Source organism: Cebus imitator, unplaced genomic scaffold (assembly GCF_001604975.1).
Source record: "Cebus imitator isolate Cc_AM_T3 unplaced genomic scaffold, Cebus_imitator-1.0 Scaffold294, whole genome shotgun sequence".
Lineage (NCBI taxonomy): Eukaryota > Metazoa > Chordata > Mammalia > Primates > Cebidae > Cebus > Cebus imitator.
In genome coordinates, this window is record NW_016107609.1 from 231247 (window position 1) to 245618 (window position 14372).

At 37.7% G+C, this 14372-nt stretch overlaps 1 protein-coding gene across 8 annotated transcripts in view; it reads left to right on the forward strand.

Annotated features, from left to right (window-relative positions):
- ELMO1 (engulfment and cell motility 1) overlaps positions 1-14372 on the forward strand; it is a 457713-nt gene that overhangs the window by 178150 nt on the left and 265191 nt on the right. For 7 of the 8 annotated variants that reach the window (XR_005196005.1, XR_005196006.1, XM_037729109.1 and 4 more), the window contains one exon: positions 9239-9343. Coding sequence is in view for 6 of the 8 variants with exons in the window: in XM_037729109.1 (XP_037585037.1) it covers positions 9239-9343 (105 nt within the window). In the remaining 2 variants the exon portion in view is untranslated. Of the gene's footprint in view, positions 1-4787; positions 4794-9238; positions 9344-14372 lie in introns of those variants that run through there. The other variant, XM_017502236.2, reaches the window with a different exon arrangement.

Here is a 14372-nt window from a genome sequence, read left to right on the forward strand (position 1 = left end):
AGACGGGGTTTCACCATGTTGACCAGGATGGTCTCGATCTCTTGACCTCGTGATCCACCCGCCTCGGCCTCCCAAAGTGCTGGGATTACAGGCTTGAGCCACCGCGCCCGGCCACATTGTTTTTTAACTGTAAGGAGTTTTTGAAAACAGCAAATGAATGCCTGCGGAGGGGTGTGATTGATAAAAGGAGGCTTCAAAGGCATGTTGGGTGCAAAATTTAAAGAAGACTGATAACTCTTGAGCCACAGCATCTTCTCCCCCATCAGCTTCACTCACATATAGCTTTGGGGAATTGTTGGAATTAGATTCAAAGAAACTAATTTTTTTCCCACTAGATTTCCTTTTTTTATGTATGTATTTATTTTTGAAACTCGTAGAGCAACACTAGAAATAGGTCTGAACTAAATGTTACATGTTTCTCATTTACATTTGGCTCCCTTCCTGTGTTGGCTGGTCCATGCTGCACAGTGGCTAATATTGATTAGCCTACATTTTTCTTAAATACACTTTTCTCAGTCTATGTAAAGTCTAAATGCTAGCAGTACCAACATAAATGCATTCAACTTCCAACCTGGTGGTAAGGGAAAAAGTAGGAACAAAAGATGGTTGAGATGTATTGTCCAATGAAATCATTGCGTGTGATGATGCCACAGCCAGCTGTGAGGTCTGGGGCAAGCTTCTGAGCTCATCTGAGCAGCAGTTTCCTCATCAGTAGAACCAGGATAAGAATGGCACCTACCACGTGTGAGATTTAATGCATGTAAAGTACAAAATAGTGCTAACACCCAGAATGTACTCAGCAAATGTTAACTTCTTCAGTGTTACTTGTGTTCATGAAAATCCAATGTATTAAAGTGAAAATAATCAATTTGTATGTAATGGGGAGGAAGTTTTACTATTCTTTGCTAAGTAACTAAAAGCATTACAAAATCTTTAATGACGAGTTGCTTTTTAGACTTAATCTCAGGTCATTTATTTCCAATTAAGATTGGGCCATGCTGTATTTGACATGCAGAATGGTTTTTATTTTTGTTACAATCATATTTATTTTGAATGTATCCTTATTATTAGTAGCAGTACTCTGGTATTTTAAAAACTTTCCAACATTGGAATGAATGAATCAGGATAAAATGCTAAAATAAAATATTCAAATCATTGCACTTATACAACCTATAGTTCGGGACAGCTATGCTGCTGAAACTGTGGAACTGTGGCCAGTAGGCAGCAATACTCTCTCATGGTTTCAGATGTTGCTTATTAGCTTATAAACAAAATTTCAGATCAGCCAGGGTAGGACAGTTTAGATGTTCTCTTGAATAATGTAGAAAAGTGTGGGTTGTTTGATCCTCGAACAAGTGAACAGAAAGGCCTTCCAGCACCACAATTAGAAAAAAATTGGCTTTAGCCAAAATTGTCCTGGAAAAACAGAGATTCAAGCTGTTTATCCAGGGACAAAATGAAAGTATGTCATTTCATTCAAACTATCTGGATCATAAGGCAAAATCGGTTTTCTTTCATACCTCTTTAACTTTTATTTTCATCCGTTTAACCTGAAAAAAAAAAATTGTCTTCCCTTAAATAAATCACCATTTAGATCTGAATTTTTTAATTTTTAGTTTTTTTTTTAATTAGGTTTTTGGAAAAGAGGTGGTGTTTGTTTACATGGATAAATTCTTTAGTGGTTATTTCTGACATTTTGATGTACCTATCACCCAAACAGCATACACCGTACCCAATGTGTAGTCTATTATCTCTTACCAATCCCCATTCTTTCTCTCAAGTCCCCAAAGTCCAGTGTGTCATTCTTATGCCTTAGCTTCCACGTAAGTGAAAACATATGATGTTTGGTTTTCCATTCCTGAGTTACTTCACTTAGATTACTTTACTTAGTCTCCAATTCTATCCAGGTTGCTGAATGCCATTATTTCATTTCTTTTTATGGCTGAGTAATATTTCATGGTGTGCGTGTGTGTGTGTGTGCGTGTGTGTGTATTTGTATATTTCACATTTTCTTTATCCACTCATTGATTGATGTGCATTTGGGCTGGTTCTATGTTTTTGCCATTGCAAATTGTACTGCCATATATGTGTATGTGCAATTATCTTTTTCATATAATGACTTCTTTTCCTCTGGGTAGATACCTAGTAGTGGTATTGCTGGATCAAACAGTGGATCTACTTTCAGTTCTTTAAGGAAACTACACACCGTTTTCCATAATGGTTGTACTAGTTTACTTTCCACCAGTTGTGTAAAAGTGTTCCCTTTTCACTGTATCTATGCCAACATCTATTATTTTTTATTTATTCATTATAGCCATTCTTATGGGAGTGAGGTGGTATCGCATTGTGGTTTTGATTTGCATCCTGATCCTTAGTGATATTGAGCACTTTTTCATACGCTTGTTGTCCATTTGTATATGTTCTGAGAATTGTATATTAATATCCTTAGCCTACTTTTTGGTGAGATTGTTATTTTCTTGCTGATTTGTTTGAGTTCTTTGTTGATTCTGAATACCTTTACCTTTGTCAGATATATACATTGTGAAGATTTTCTCCCACTCTGTGGGTTGTCTGTTAACTTTTCTGATTATTTCTTTTTCTGTGCAGAAACTTTTTAGTTTAATTAAGCCCCATCTATTTATCTTTGTTTTTGTGGCCTTTGCTTTTGAGTTCTTGGTTATGAAGTCTTTACCTAAGCTGATGTCTAGAGGTTTTTTCCAATGTCATCTTTGAGAATCTTTATGGTTTCAGATCTTAGATTTAAATATTTGATCCATCTTGAGTTGATTTTTGTGTAAGTTGAGAGATGAGGATCCAGGTTTATTCTTCTACATGCGGCTTGCCAATTATCCCAGCACCATTTGTTGAATAGGGTGTCCTTTTCCCATTTATTTTTTTGTTTGCTTTGTCAAAGATCAGTTAGCTGTAAGTATTTGGGTTTGTTTCTGGGTTCTCTATTCTGTTCCATTGGCCTGTGTGCCTATTTTCATACCAGTACCATGCTGTTTTGGTGACTGTTGCCTTATAGCATAATTGGAAGCTGGTTGATGTGATACCTCCAGATTTGTTCTTTTTGCTTAGTCTTGCTTTGGCTATGTGAGCTCTTTTTTGCTTCCATATGAATTTTAGGATTGTTTTTTCTAATTCTGTGAGAGCAATGGTGGCATTTTGATGGGAATTGCATTGAATTTATAGATTGTTTTTGGCTGTATGGTCATTTTCATAATATTGATTCTGCCCATCTATCAGCATGGGATGTGTTTCCATTTGTTTGTGTTGTGTATGATTTCTTTCAGCAGTGTTTTATAGTTTTCCTTGCAGAATTCTTTCCCCTCCTTGATTAGGTATATTTTTAAGTATTTTATTTTTTTGCCGCTATTGTGAAAGAGGTTGAGTGATTTGATTCTCAGCTTGGTTGCTGTTGCTATATAGCAGAGCTACTGATTTGTGTACATTAAGTTTGTATCTTCAAACTTTACTGAATTCATTTACCAGTTCTAGGAGCTTTTGGGATGAGTCTTTAGGATTTTGTAGGTATACAATCATATCATCAGCAAACAGTGACAGTTTGACTTCCTCTTTACTGATTGGATGCCCATTATTTCTTTCCCTTGTCTGAGTGCTCTGGCTAGGGCATCCAGTACTATGCTGAATAGTGGTGAAAGTGGGCATCTTGTCTTGTTCTACTTCTTAGGGGGAATGCTTTCATCTTTTCCCCATTTGGTATGATGTTGATTGTAAGTTTGTCATAAATGGCTTTTATTACCTTAAGGTATATTCCGGCTATGCAGATTTTGCTGATAGTTTTAATCATAAAGCAATGGATTCTGTTAAATGCTTTTTCTGCATCTATTGAAATGATCATATGATTTTTGTTTTTCATTTTGTTTATGTGGTGTATCATATTTATTGTCTTACATATATTAAACCATCCCATCATCCCTGGTATGAAAGCCACTTGATCATGGTGGATTGTCTTTTTGATATGCTGTTGGATTTGGTTTGCTAGTATTTTATTGAGGATTTTTGCATCAGTGTTCATCAGGGATATTGTTCTGTAGTTTTCATTTTTTGTAATGTCTTTCCCTGTTTTTTGGTATTAACGTGATACTGGCTTCATAGAATGAACAAGGAAGGATTCTCTCTTTCTTTATCTTTTGGAATAGTGTCAATAGATTGGTACCAATTCTTCTTTAAATGTCTGATAGAATTAAGATGTGAATCTGTCTGGTCCTGGACCTTTTTCTTGTTGGAAATTTTCTTTATTACCATTTCAATGTCGTTGCCTGTTATTGGTCTGTTCAGAGATTGTTTATCTTCCTGATTTAATCTAGAAGTGTTACCAACTTCCAGGAATTTATCCATCTCTTCTAGGTTTTCTAGTTTATATGCATAAAGGTGTTTATAGTAGCCTGTAATACTTTTCAAAGAACCAGCTTTTCAATGAATTATTTGAATTCTTTTCAAAAAACCAGCTTTTTGTTTCGTTTATCTTTTTTATTTATTTATTTGTTTTTTGTTATCGTTTGTTCCAATTTCATTTAGTTCTGCTCTGATCTTCATTATTTCTTTTCTTCCGCTGGGTTTGGATTTAGATTGTTCTCATTTCTCCAGCTCCATGAACTGTGAACTTAGATTGTCTATTTGTGCTCTTTCAGACTTTTGATGTAGGCATTGTATCCTAAGAACTTTCCTTTTAGCACCATTTTTGCTGTATCCCAGAGATTTTGACAGGTTATGCCACTATTATCATTCAGTTCAAATAATATTTTCATTTCCATCTTGACTTCATTGTTGACCCAGTGATCATTCAGGGGCAGGTAATTTAATTTCCATGTATTAGTATGGTTTTGTGGGTTCCTGTTGGAGTTGATTTCCAATTTTGTTCCACTTTATTCAGAAAGAGTACTTGATATGCTTTCAGTTTTCTTAAATTTAGTGAGATTTGTTTTGTTGCCTATTTGTGGCCTATCATATGATCTTTCTCAAAGAATGTTCCATGTGCTGATGAATAGAATGTATATTCTGCAGTTGTTGGGTAAAATGTTCTGTAAATATCTGTTAAGTCTATTTGTTGTAGGGTATAGTGTAAGTCCATTGTTTCTTTGTTGACTTCTGTCTTGATGACCTTTCTGGTGCTGTCAGTGGAGTATTATAGTCCCCCACTATTATTGTGTTGCTGTCTATCTCATTTCTTAGGTCTAGCAGTAATCGTTTTATAAATTTGGGAGATCCAGTGTTAGTTGCATATATATTTAGTATTGTGATATTTTCCTGGTAGACTAGTCCTTTTACCATTATATAATGTCCCTCTTTGTCTTTTTTAACAGCTATTGATTTAAAGTTTGTTTTCTCTGATAGAAGAATAGCTACTCCTATTTGCTTTTGGTGTTCATTTGCATGGAATATCTTTTTCTACCCCTTTACCTTAAATTTATATGAGTCCTTCTGTGTTAGGTGAGTCTCTTGAAGGTAGCAGAAACTTGGTTGGTGAATTCTTATCCATTCTGCCATTCTGTATCTTTTAAGTGAAGCATTGAGGCCATTTACATTCAATGTTAGTATTGAAATGTGATGTACTATTCTATTCATTGTATTACTGTTGCCTGAATATTTTGTTTTTCTTCATTGTGTTATTGTTATATATACAATATGTATGCATTGTAAGATTTATGGTGTAAGGTCCTGAGAGATTCCTGCTTTAAGAAGGTTCTATTTTGGTGTTTTTTGAGAATTTATTTCAATATTTAGAGCTCCTTTTAGCAGTACTTGTTGTGCTGATTTGGTAGTGGTGAATCCTCTCAGCATTTGTTTGTTTGGAAAAGACTGTATCTTTCCTTCACTTATGAAGCTTAGTTTTACTGGATATTAAATTCTTTGCTGATAATTGGTTTGTTGAAGGAGGCTAAAAATAGGACCACAATCCCTTCTAGATTGTAGGTTTTCTGGTGAGAAATCTGCTGTTAATCTGATAGGTTTTCCTTTATAGGTTACCTGATGCTTTTGCCTCACAGCTCTTTAGATTTTCTTTTGTCTTGACTTTAGACTAATCTGTTGACCATGTGCCTAGGCTATGATGTTTTGTGATTAATTTCCCAGGTGTTCTTTGAGTTTCTTATATTTGGATTTCTAGATTTCTAGCTAGGCTAGGGAAATTTTCCTCAATTACTCCCTCAAATGTGTTTCCCAAACTTTTAGATTTCTCTTTTTCCTTAGAAACACCAATTATTCTTATGTTTGGATGTTTAACATAGTCCCATACTTCTAGGAGGCTTTGTTCATTTTTTAAATTCTTTTTACTTTGTCTTAGACAGATTGGGTTAATTCAAAAACCTTGTCTTTGAGCATTGAGGTTCTTTCTTCTGCTCGTTCAATTCTATTGCTGTTACTTTCCAGTGAATTTTGCATTTCTCTAAGTGTGTCCTTGGTTGTCAGAAGTTGTGATTGTTTTTTATTTATGCTACCCATTTCACTGAAGAATTTTTCTTTCATATCCTATGTACTGTCTTTTACTTTTTTTAATTGGACTTCACCTTTCTCTTCAGTAACTTAATAACCTACCTCCCGAATTCTTATTCTGGGAATTCAGATATTTGATTTTGAATTTATTTTATTTAAAGTTTGTTTTGTCTGATAGAAGAATAATCTACCTTCTGAATTCTTATTCTGGCAATTCAGATATTTTATCTTGAATTTATTTTATTTAAAGTTTGTTTTGTCTCATAGAATAGCTGCTCCTATTTGCTTTTGGTGTCCATTTGCATGGAATATCTTTTTCTACCCCCTTTACCTTAAATTTACGTGAGTCCTTATGTGTTAGGTGAGTCTCTTGAAGGCAGAGAAACTTGGTTGGTGAATTTCGCTGGGTGATCTCAAGTATATGGAGAGTTAAGATCAGCCAGGCCTTCTCCTCTTAGGCATGTGTATCTATTTCTGGTGAGCTGGTATGATCTTTTGGGGTGTTAAATAACCTTGTTTTGTCATATTACCAGAATTGTTTTTCTGGTTCCCTCTCATTTGGGTAGACTACGTCAGAGGAAAAATCTGGGACTCGAGGGCTGCTGTTCAGATTCTTTTGTCTAACGGGGTGCTCCCTTGATGTGGTATTCTCCTCCTTCTCCTAGGAATGTGGCTTCCTAAGGGCCAAACTGTAGTGATTGTTTTTGCTCTTCTGGGTCTAGCCACTCAACAGAACTATCCAGCTCCATGCTGGCACTGACGAGTGCCTGCAAAGAGTCCTGTGATGTGATCTGTCTCAGGTCTTGCAGCCACGGATACCAGCACCTGCTTTGGTGGGAGTTAGTGGGGGTGTGAAGTGGACTCTGTGAGGGTCCTTGGTTGTGCTTTTGCTTAGCGTGCTGGTTGCATCCCAGGCAGTCTGCAGTGGTGAAATAGTTCCTTCAAAGGGTGTGTGGATTATCTCGGATATCCTGGTATGTTCCTGTGGTAGTTCTTGGAGCAGAAGTTCATGACGTAAGTCTCCACATGCTGCTGTATCCTTTCAAGCAGGAGCTACAACTAGTCCTGCCTCCTATCTGCCGTCTTGGAAAAATTGACAGATCTGAATTTTCAGGATAGTTCTTGGTCATTGTTTTCAGTGATTAATGGTGAAGAGTAGATTGCTAATATCAGTAAGAGTCTTGTAGTGTTTTTGCTGGGTGATCTCAAGTATATAGAGAGTTCAGATCAGCCAGGCCTTCTCCTCTTAGTCATATTTGTAAATAGTTTTTCTTTGGGCAGATTTATGGGGTACAAGTGTAATTTTGTTATATGGATATACTGCATGGTAGTGAGGTCAGGGCTTTTAGTGTATCCGTCACCTACTTAGTGCATTGTGCCCATTAAGCAATTTCTCGTCATCCACCACCTCCCAGCCTTCTGAGTCTACATTGTCTCTCATTCCACACTCTATGCCCATGTGTGCACATTATTTAGCTCCCACTTTGATGTGAAAATATGTGGCATTTGACTTTCTGTTTCTGAGTTATTTCACTGAAAATAATGGCTTTCAGTTCCATCCATGTTGCTACAAAAGACATGATTTTATTCTTTTTATGACTGAATAATATTCCATTATGTATATGTATAACATTTTCTTTATCCAGTCATCCATTGGTGGACACATAGGTAGATTCTATATCTTTGCTATTTTAAATAGTACTGCAATAAACGTAAGAGTGCAGATGACTTTTTGGTATAATGATTTATTTTCCTTTGGGTAGATACCTAGTAATGGAATTGCTGGATTGAATGGTAGTTCTATTTTTAGTTCTTGAGAAATTTCCATAGTGTTTTCCATAGAGGTTGTACTAATTTACATTCCCTCCAACAGTGTATAAGCATTCTCTTTTTTTTCCCCTTTCTTGCCATCTGTTATTCTTTGTCTTTTTACTAATAACCATTCTAACTGGTGTGAGATAATATCTCATCGTAGTTTTAATTTGCATTTCTCCAGTGATTACTGATGTTGAGCATTCTTCCATGTGCTTCTTGCCATTTGTATGTCTTCTTTTGAAAAATATCTATTCATGTCCTTTCCCCACTTTTAAATTGGATTGTTTTTCATATTGCTGAGGTGTTTGAGTTCTGGATATCTGTAACTATTATTTCACCTTTGGGGTTCTGTGTGCTGTGTGTGGCAACCCTAAAGACCAGACAAGAAGATTCTCAGACTTCCTGAGAGGAGGTGGATGCCAGAACCCTGTGAATATCTGAACTTTATCCGGTATCTGTGCTCAGAGGTCTGTGGATTATGTAATCCTGGACAGTTCACAAAGCCCATCAGTGCATATGGCTGTATTTAACCTCCCACATGAGGATGCAGAGTCAAGGTGTGGGTAGGTCATGGTTTCCTTGCAGTCAGCTTCCCAATTAAATACCAGAGGTGTGGTTTTATCCCAGCTCTTTCTACCCAAATGCTGTTGGTTTCATTTTAATGCAGCCACCAGAAATATTTTTTGCATCATTTTCTTTTCCTCACAATGTCCTATATTTGGATCTTCAGCTGAGTTTCCTAATCCCAGGTATAAAATCTGGTTTTGCTGTTCTGAGGAGCTCTAGAAAGAAGTCCCTGCAATCCACCTCAATAGGTTTACATGGAGAGAGAAAATGTCATCATGTTTGATTGTTTGGAGCTTGCCTTGTAGTACTTCACTTTTGAAGAGAGAAATCGGATCTCTGGTGGTTGATAAAATCTGCTGAAGAATTCACCATATCATGCATTTTGTTTTACTCACAGAATCATGTCAACCCTGCCATGGACTTCACACAGACTCCACCTGGGATGTTGGCTCTGGACAACATGCTGTACTTTGCCAAGCACCACCAAGATGCCTACATCCGGGTAAGCATAAAGGCCCTTTTCACATATTGTGTGTTTCCTAGTCAATGTTAATTTCAAACTCACAGATATGGAGGGATTACCTTTAGATAAGTGACCCCTGTATTTTTTGACTTTCTTAACAAACTGAAAAAAAAAAAATCAGAATTAAGTGAAATCAATTAGGGGACTGAAATGGGGATTTTAACTTTCAATTTTTTTTTCTATGTGGTGACCTTAAAAATACAATAGATACTTGGAAAACATTTCATATAGTCCAATATTGAATTATGACAAAAACTCTTAAATAACGAGGAATAGAAATGAACTACCTACCAAAAACCTGCATGACTGCTGTTCAGTCTGATGCTAGAGGTACAATAGTATAAACAGAAACACAGAGAAAAATGGGGGAGATAGGGAAGGCAGATAAATGCCTTCTCCCATTTCACATCACACTAGTCAAATTCAAGTCACAAAGGTAGATTAATTTGTGGGTCGAGGAGAAGGATGTGGGGGACTCTATTTTCTCTGTGAAATGGAAGATGATGCCTGCTGACTGGGCAGTGCTCGCATGTAGGAGGCCGAGTTTTAATGAATGGGAGCCTAATGTGGCAGTGGTGGAGAAGGCTTATCTATCAGGGCTGCTCGGTTGGAGTCCTGGATTTGTACTGACACCTCTCCGCTGTCCTCAGGGAGAAGAACTCAGACTCAGTTGGGATGAAGTAGATCTAAGATTAAGATCAGGGAAGGATATAAATAAATGAGGCAGGGGAATTGTTGCATGGTTAAAATGATGACTAGATGTAAGCTTAGAAAGTAGTTGATGAACAAGTCACCTAAAGCAGGAAGAGTAAGGCTGAACTTAAAATATGGTAAGAGCATGTTCATTCATCTCACATTCTCTCTTGGATTCTCTGTGGCACTGGCTCCCTAGAGACCTGGCACTATCAATATCTAGTGATGTCAATTGGGCAGTTCCTTTGGTCTGGGCTCAGGTTTCCTCTGTAAACCAGAGAGACGACAGTTCTTAGTTGGGACAGTGTTTATTCCCCTAGATAGCATTTGGAAATGTGTGGGCATGTTTCTTCGATTGTCACCATGCCTAGTGAAGTGCTACTGGGTTAAAATCTATAACCATGGGACAGTCTGCACGGTGAAAAACTGTACCATCCAGCAGTGACCTCCTTGAATAAGGCCATGCCAGATCACTGAGTTCTCTGTAGGCAATATATTTTAAATTTGCGTATTGTTCTATATATATGCAGTTTGGGAAGCTTTGACCTATTCTAAAATACTATTTGTAATCTGTTTATATAGAGGATTTTATGGTCATTTCTCTGAAAGGTTTGGGATCAGGTGCTCGGTCAGGTACAGTCCCACATAAGAAAATTGTTTTTCCATAAAACTTTGATTTGACTTATATCTGAGTGTATTTGTTGCACAGATGGTTTCTAAGAATGTAATCTGCTTTTGTAGTAAGTAAATTAATATTTTTGAGATACCATGTAGTATAACCTTGGAGAGTTGAGCATGAAAAGTAGAAGCTAAGTAGAAATTTAATTTATCATTAACTGATTAATGTTCATGAATGAGTGTTTCTAAAATTAGAGCTTATTGATGCTGAATGTATTGTTAATTGCTTAAGAAGCATATGTCTCATGAAAAGTAATTTAATGTTTTAAGCCTGTTTTCCTCAATGTGTTCTTTAAACATTGTAAGTGAAATTAATACCATGGCAGCCTGACAGAACTTTGTATTTGATAAGGACTTAAAAGAAAAAACCTATTTGTAAAGAAAAGTTTGGCTTTTTGGTCCGCATGCACTTTTCTTCTTTGGTTAGACTTTCCTGTATCTCACGTGACTATTGGTTTCTCAAAAGTGTCCTTTCCCTAATTTTTTCTGTGTCCCATTTGACTTTGGGGCATTTACTAGATAGAAAGCTAAGGCTATTTATGTGAATGTGTGGGGTTAGTGGAGCATATATAAAGTCTGAAGATCTCTGCAAGGAAATTTTAGGGTGACTGAGAAAAGAGATATCTCTATGATAGTACAATAGTGCTGTAGGTAGTGAAAAAGGTGATCTGGACAGCTAATTAAATTTTGATTCATGAGCTCAGTGGTCTTTTCTGAATTATAAGGATGGTCTCAATCTTTTCAGTTTACATTTTGATAAAAACCTGCTTTTTTGAGGATGTGTATCTTCTCGATGAATTCAGTTTTTCCTTTATTATTTATATCTTTCATCTGATAAATGCTTATTCTGTACCTGAATATAGCCTCACTATTCACTCTCTTTGCCAGTCAGATTTATAATTGAAATTTTAAAACATTGTAATACACACACACACACACACACACACACACACACGCACACACACGTATGCACAAATATTCCCTCTTTGCCCTTGTCACTCCCAGGTATCATGGTCCCTCACCCACTTTCTAGCCATATGTTCCTGAATTGTTTTTTTGCCCTGTGTTTAACTTACCTGCCACTCACTTTTCAGCATCCTGCACTAAGACTTCTCTCCATGGCTTTCTGGAAGCTGTCTTGCCAAATGCAGAGCAATCTCCTCATCCTTCATCTCATTGACCTTGCCCTTGACACCTGACACTCTCCAGCCACCAGTCTTCTCTTACCCAGCAGCCAGTGATCCATCTTGGCTCTATTGTTGACTATTGCTCTTAGTCTCTCTGGCAGGTTTCCCCATTGCCGGCCCATCAAATGCACAGGACCCCCAGGACTCTGTCTGTGGACCTTTGCTTGTATCAGTCCCTCAGGCTGCACATTTCCTGAGTAACCATCAAATGCCCAGCCATGAGCTAAAGGGTGGGGATTCCTAAAAGAAAACGAGTTGAACATCGGTGCTGACATTGAGGAGTTCACTGTCTAGAGATGGAAAGTAGGGGTGGTTGGGGGGGGAGGATAAACAGACAAATACCAGGCAGTTTTCAAGTCACTTGGCATGTGTCTTGATTGAGGAGGATCATGCTTGGAACACAGAGGGAGGTCACTAACACAGATGTGGGGGTCATTTCAGGAAAGCTCCTGGAGGAAGTGGTATCTAGACTCAGAGCTGTTGAATAGTACTAATAAGGTGAAGGGAAGAGATGGGGAGTACTCCCTCATGTGGAGGGAACCATGAGATCAAAGGTATAAGGTGCGTGCTTTGTTCAGGGAACCACATAGTATAGGATGGCCAAGGCAGGGACTGGCAAATGGGGCGTGGCTTGTGAGGTAAATGTGCTAGTTCAGTAGGGATGTCTTAAGCCATATGAAGAGCTCTGTTGGACTTAAAGGCAGTGAAGAATTTCTGAAGTGTTTTAAATAAAGATAAGAATTAAGTTTAGACAAAGCACTGTCCCAGTAGAAAACCAATGTGAGAATCAAGACTACAGGCAAAAATAGAATGTGAGAAATTATAGAGAAATGAAGGTATCTTGAACTAGAGAAGTGGAAGTGGCAATGGAGTGGAGCAGTTTGAATGAGTTACTTTGGAACTAAAATCAACTTGATCTTCTCTAAGGAAGTGGGAGGTTCCTGGCTTGAGTGAGAGGTAGACAGTGGTATCATTAGATAGTGCAGGTCTGTGAGGGGCAGGCATTTGGACCATCCAGACTCTTACATGCATGTGGGACGTCTGTCTAGGAGGACTTATGCAGTGGGCAGTGAGATCTGGGTGGGTAAGCTCAGACCCATGTAGACATCACACTCTATTCCAACTTCTTAAGCATTCTTATTCCCTCCAATTCATTCCTCTATACTGTCACAATATAATCTTAATGGCCTGCTTGCTAATGTCTGGAACCTTCAGACCCATCTTCTACGCGAGTTGCCAGGATGATCTTTCTGAACAGAGTTCAGAGTGCTTCAGGGACCACACCTGGTCCACAGCCTATCTCTGTGGTTTTATCTCTTGCTGCCAAGTCCCCTTTCCCTCTTTCCATCCCCCCACTGCCACAATAGCCTTTGTTTATATAAATGATGGTAGGCAACAGCTAGCCAGCCAAATCTCTGCCACTGTGTCTTTGCCCCCATTCTTGCTTCTGCCTGAGTGCCTGTCCCACACCATCTGCCTGTTGGATGGCCCTCATGGCAAAGGCCATCTTCTGTCTGAAGAAGATTTCCTGACCCTCTATCTGGATGACTCTATCCACTCTCTTTGCACTGTGGACACACAATTTAAATCCTAGAACATTGTACAACTTAAAATGTATTTACTCTTTATTTCCCCTAATTGATTGTAAACATCTTGTGAGTAGGCACCAAGGTTCATTTATATTGTAGCCCCTGGCACAGAGCCTAGCATATAGTGGCTTTTAATCATTTCTTGTAATTCACATGAGTAAAGAGTTTTTTTAGTTCTGGTTTAAGTGGTCTCTTGACAATGATAAATTCTCTTTTAACCTTTGGAGAATCGTAGCCTTTGTTCCTTCTAACAGTTATAAAGGTATGTTTTTGCTATGTGAATTTTGTGATGGGCAGCCTGGTTTCTCATGCTATATTTAAATAAAATTATGTAACTGTGTACTGACGAAAGCAGTGGATATAACTGAATTACCCCACACTTGGGCAGGCACAGAACATGAGGAGGAATTGCAAATCTGAGTATCCTATTGTGCATGGAGTAAAATCTAGACTTTTGAGTCTTACTTACTCTGGGTATAATCGCTTTTACTTTTTTAGAGATGCTTCTCTCCTCGGCTCTCCCCACAAAAAGAATGGTACGAGGCTGTCTCAATAAGGAGACAGGTGGAGGGAGGGTTCTAGGCTCATGCCCATGATCTTTGTCATTATTTTCAGAGACAGGATAATGGTACAGAATTGAGTGTGTTGTGGATGTTTTGTTTTGCTTTTCTTTTACTCCCCGGATTAACAATTATCAGTGTTTTTGGAAGAATGAAGCTTAGTGACTCCATTGGAAACAAAACCTTTGGACTTAGAATTTATGTTCTCTTTCTTTCTTTCTTTCTTTCTTTCTTTCTTTCTTTCTTTCTTTCTTTCTTTCTTTCTTTCTTTCTTTCTTTCTTTCTTTCTTTCTTTCTTTCT